This window comes from Dicentrarchus labrax, unplaced genomic scaffold (assembly GCF_905237075.1).
Source record: "Dicentrarchus labrax unplaced genomic scaffold, dlabrax2021, whole genome shotgun sequence".
NCBI lineage: Eukaryota > Metazoa > Chordata > Actinopteri > Moronidae > Dicentrarchus > Dicentrarchus labrax.
The window spans coordinates 13,029,960-13,035,066 of record NW_026136721.1 but is presented as its reverse complement, the minus strand read 5'-3'; the positions used below and the strand labels follow the sequence as shown (position 1 = coordinate 13,035,066).

At 40.9% G+C, this 5,107-nt stretch overlaps 1 protein-coding gene across 1 annotated transcript; it reads left to right on the top strand.

Moving 5' to 3' along the window:
- Positions 1–1,858: 1,858 nt before the first annotated feature.
- Positions 1,859–4,726, top strand: LOC127354668 (nuclear factor interleukin-3-regulated protein-like). The gene is made up of 2 exons (XM_051384736.1): positions 1,859–1,974; positions 2,689–4,726. The coding sequence occupies exon 2, from the start codon at positions 2,787–2,789 to the stop codon at positions 4,047–4,049; it is 1,263 nt and encodes a 420-aa protein (XP_051240696.1). The 5' UTR covers positions 1,859–1,974; positions 2,689–2,786; the 3' UTR covers positions 4,050–4,726.
- The last annotated feature ends 381 nt before the right edge of the window (positions 4,727–5,107 follow it).

Below are 5,107 nucleotides of genomic sequence, written 5' to 3'. Positions count from 1 at the left end.
ATTGGGTCATAATTTCAACTTGTACTATACTTTGGCTTTTTACTAAATACCTGCATAGCTAATCTCATTCCCATCAGCCTCATGGATGTAACATTGTGTTGAGTGCTAATTAGCAGTTGATGGCATGATAACATGCTAAATGGTATTCATTATACCTATTTCAGCTACTTAACATCAGCATGGGCATTGTCCGTTTTGAACGTGTGCTGCTGTGCAAGTGGTCTCTTAGCCACTAGCATGGCTGCAACTTGTTAGTGTATGAATATGTCCAAATTCCAATCTGCATTTATGACCATTCAAGGACCTACCTGTGGCAGTAATTGCTTTAAACACAGAGAGTAAGAGCTAGCTTAACACTAGACAATAACCTGTTTATAGTATTCACCTCATGTCCGTTGTAACTGGTGTAAACCTGAGGAGCAGTTTGTCTGAGTTCTTGATTAAAATGAATAGGAAATCTCTATTTAAGAGAGATTGTATGAGGAAGGTATTTTGTTTGTAAATGATTTATTAGATTACAATGGTAACCTTCTGGATGATTTGTTCTTCAAGATAAATATAACTTAAGTTGTACTCATAGAGAGTTCAGTAAGATTTGCAAAGCAATCTCTCTCTGCTGATTCAGTTACAAAAATATACCCTGATATACTCAAATATTGAATCTGTGTTGCCAGATTTAGTGATTAATGACTGTGACTAGAAGAATTACAACGGTAATAACACATTTATTGGTGCGGTTCTGAAGTCAAGTGAGTGTTTTATGATTATAATAGAGGGTTGTAAACTTTTTCTATTATGGAAAAAGCACATTCAAAATGTATGAAATGGTCTATTTCCCCTAGGGCTAAACAAACTCATATTTCAAAATAATTCACAAGGTTCACCCAGTTGCTGAAGGTTTAAATGTGAAGTGGACCTTTGTACCTTTTGTAATATGGCAAATGAAATATTAGAGCACAGGTTTTTCTCATGTCACGTGCCCAAAAGATTTTGGTTAGACATAAAGAATTGGTTATCACTAAAGGTTAATGACGTTCTGGCTTTTGACATTTCTCATATTTCTTTATATTTTATGACAATTGAAATTAATCTATTTCTGACATGACATGATTTATGCCCCCTTTTGTTTTGTTTTGTTTTTTAAATTTTAGCTCCCCATGGTTTTATTTAGTTTCTCATCTATGCCTGAAGATTAAGATTTACTTTATGTTTCCATATGTTATTATTCTTATGTATCCTTTCCCCTTTGTTTGTTTCATGTAGTATTTTATGTATGCCTTCTCCATGAGTCCCTGTGTGTTACTGTGTCTTTAAAGGTTGATGGATGATTGGTTAGAAGAAAAAAGAAGGTTGTCTGAGTTGAAATCCCAGGGGCCACTCATAATGACATTAGAGGCAGCCATTGACTAATTAAGACTGACACATCAGATACTAGTTCTGTTGGCAGGCCAGTAGTACTGCTGTTATAAAGTGATTGTTTTATTGAACTATCACTTATTAGGCACAATGTCAGCTATTTGTTGAATTCTGAGAACATGTTGAGGCTTTTTTAAATCTCAGCCTCGTTTTCGTTTCTCTGTCCTTCGACTGGCAGTGACATGCCTGTCATAAATATATCATAAATATATCATACATATGTCATGAATATGATTTAAACGATGTTATTGAAGCAAGCTGTTGGGGTTTATTTTGAAAGCAGCTCGGTGTCGTTGCTGTGTGTTTCTGTGTGTCTCCGCTGGTTTGACTCAGCTGGCTTCCCGTTAGGAGGGGGAAGGTGGGGAGGGAGGGGGGGTCACCCGGGGTGAGGATCCGACCCCGGCTGAACCGAGGAGCGGTGGGGGGGGGGACGGACGGACGACAGAGAGATGCGGAGCTTTTTAGGAGCAGAAACATCCAGACAACCTGTGAAGCTCCACCACATGTCTCCTCTCTCCGATAGAGGAGATTCTCATCAAAGCCTCCAGCAGCTGATTTGTAAGTAATCTTTAATCTTTAAGTAGTCTTTATGCTTCCGGACTTTTATCACTGATTTCACTCGGTTTTATCGCGGAAGGTAATGTGATGTAGAAAGTTTGCGAATTATTTGTTTATTATTGTTGATTATTATGCCATATCGGATTAAATATGATGATTTCATATGAGCTGTAGACTACTTTTATGTAAACAATAAACATAAACATTGATCATCTATTTAGGATTTAAGGTTTAATGAAAACATTTTGGTAGTTATAACATTAATTATTACTGGTTATGATCAGTGTGTAGCAACTAATTATTAATACTAACTAATAATCTTCTTAATCAAACTCTAAAAAATACGTTTTAAAGGAATAATAAACACTTTTTGATCACATTTTCTTCTCTTTCTCTTTTTCCTTCTTTATGAACCGTTTGTATGGTAATTGTATTGCTATAAATGTGATACATTAACATTTCATTGTTGAAGTAGCCTACAGATAAAAATAGTTTTGTTATTATGAGTTTATATTGATGTATAGTTATCTCACTGTAATGCTTCTATGCGTTTATTTATTATAAGAGCTTTTAAAAATATATACTTCAGTCCTTTCTTGCTGTTGAATATATTTCAACATTCAACTGGCAGCCATATAATGTCCATTTAATGTTTTACAACCTTTTAAACAAATGGTCACCTCACCACATGTGTTTGTGTTTTATCACCACTAGGTGGGGCCATTACAGCACACTTCAGCCAGCAACAACCTGAGTAAGTTCCTCACACACCTCACAGCTCACCTCCAGTGCCAGATCAGGAGTGTTTGAACATGACAGGTCAGACTGTGGGAGGCATCATCCAGGACCTGTCAGTGCCCTCACTGATGGCTGTGGAAGGACTCGGGTCCAGGCCTCTGGGAGGGGCCGGGTCCTTTACTGATGAGGCTGTTTCCATACTGACCTCCACAAGCCAGCTGGCCCGAACCCTCCTGGGACGCACTTTTGCCCTCAAACGCAAAGAGAGCCTCGCCAGCGCTGAAGCCAAGGCTGGTAGCAGCTGCGATGAAGAAAGCGGCAGTAGTACACGTCGCAGACGAGAGTTTATCAATGAGGAGAAGAAAGATGAAGGCTATTGGGACAAGAGGAGAAAAAACAATGAGGCAGCCAAGCGGTCCAGAGAAAAGCGGCGAGCCAATGACATGGTGCTGGAACGGAGAGTCCTGGGTCTGCTGGAGGAGAACGCTCGCCTGAGGGCCGAGTTGTTGGCCCTGAAGTTTCGCTTCGGCCTGGTCAAGGACCCATCTGACGTGTCTATCATGCCGCTGTCTGCACCCCTCTGTTCTCACCCAGAGCCCAGCACAACACATTTCTACCAGCCTCACAATGATGGATCCTCGTATCACAACGCACAGCCCAGCCCCAGCACCCACCACATCCACCCTCACCCTCCGCAGCAGGGTCCAATGTTTGGACAAAGGGGAGCCAGGCCTTTGTCAAATCCTAGTGTATCTGAGGAGTCCGGTGTCTCCACCTCATGTAGCTCAAATGTGGGCAGCCCTGTGTTTTTTGATTGCACGCTGAGTGAGCGTGGCGGCCCTTCTCCAAGGGAGCTGGCGGAGGAGCAGCAAGGCTACGACTCCCACGCCCTTCCCCTGGAGGTCAGCACGAGTCAGTATGTAAACAGACAAGACTCACCCGAGGGTTTGAGGAGCCTCCCTCACAAGCTCCGCTTCAAAGGCCCCAGCAGTTGTAGCGATGTAGGGGAGATGTCTCCATCCTCTGATACCAGATACAGTGGACCACCTGTAGCCACAGTGGGGCCAAACATCCAGGTGAGAAACCACCAGCAAGGGGGATGGGACAGTCGAAAAGAGAGTCAGGCTCCTTGGCCCAGGGAGGAGGCCTGCGGTGGACTTGGGCAGCAGTATCAGGGCCCATCCTTTGGATATTATAACTCATCTTCTCTGCAGAACTCCAGGGACACCAAGTATTCGAAAGAGGACATCGGTCTCAGGTCACAGATCAGCTGCTTGTCTCAAGAAGTGGCTCAGCTCAAGAGGCTGTTCTCTCAGCAGCTCTCCAAGACGGCTTAAAACCTGCGCACAAGAGAATCAAGTCTGGACTAAAGTTAATAGACAGATTTCACACAGCATCTTTCCAAACCATCAATCTTACAGACTGCTGATTTCCATAGGCCAGCATGGCCCCAGTGTAAACAGCTACCTCAGAAGTAACTGACCATATTTATGACACCTGTTTCACTGGTAATGCTTAGTTTAGGAGCCTGTTTGTTCTGTGATGATCAACACATTTAACTTTTAAAATAATGCTTAATGACTACAAAACTAAAGTGATTTCACTACATATTGACTTCCTGACATTTGAAGGACACTGTATGTTTCTGTGTACGTTTCTGAATGCTTAACTGAGCAGGTCTGTCAGACACACTGGAACATGTAACATACATGTTGTCTTGACTCAGATGCAGCCATTTTGTCTTCTTTGGGACAACATACAGTTTGTAGGCTTTTCAACACAAACTGTTTATCCATATTACTGTGTGTTAAATATCTTGTGTTGCCCAAAGAAGACAGAGAAGTGTGTTAACAATATCTTTTTTTTTGTTTTTGTGATCTTTATATGTTGTTTACTGTATCTGGTTTATCTTATGACAGCAAGGTACAGTACAAATAATTGTGCATTTCATCTTTGTTCAGAGTTGTAATTGAAATTAATTGTACTTGAAAATAAAAGTATATTTTATATAAAATATCTTCTTTGAATCTTTTTTGCCTCTTCAGATTAAACAGTCTTTTGAGATTATATAACTGTAATATGTATCTAATAGTGATGCCAAATCACCAGATGAAATGCGTGTGACGGTTAAAGTAATAACATCTTTGTTGATAACTTACAGAGATTACTGTTCTGTATTTATACAGCCATCAACCTGCAATATGCAAGAAACTTTAAGCTCTTTTAAACTGCATTTTGCATTACATCACAGGCAGGAGCAGCTTAATCTGAGGCAGAGAGAGCTAAGGTAGGTGTGGCACTGGAGTGAAGAGGTGCACTGCGCAAGAGTATGAATATGCCACAAATTTCGTTTTCAGCTGAACTGATATCATTTGAACTTCCTTTATTGTCCTCA

What these genes read in the sequence shown, in the direction of transcription:
- LOC127354668 (XM_051384736.1), top strand. Translation starts at nt 2,787, where the DNA reads ATGACAGGTCAGACTGTGGGAGGCATCATCCAGGACCTGTCAGTGCCC.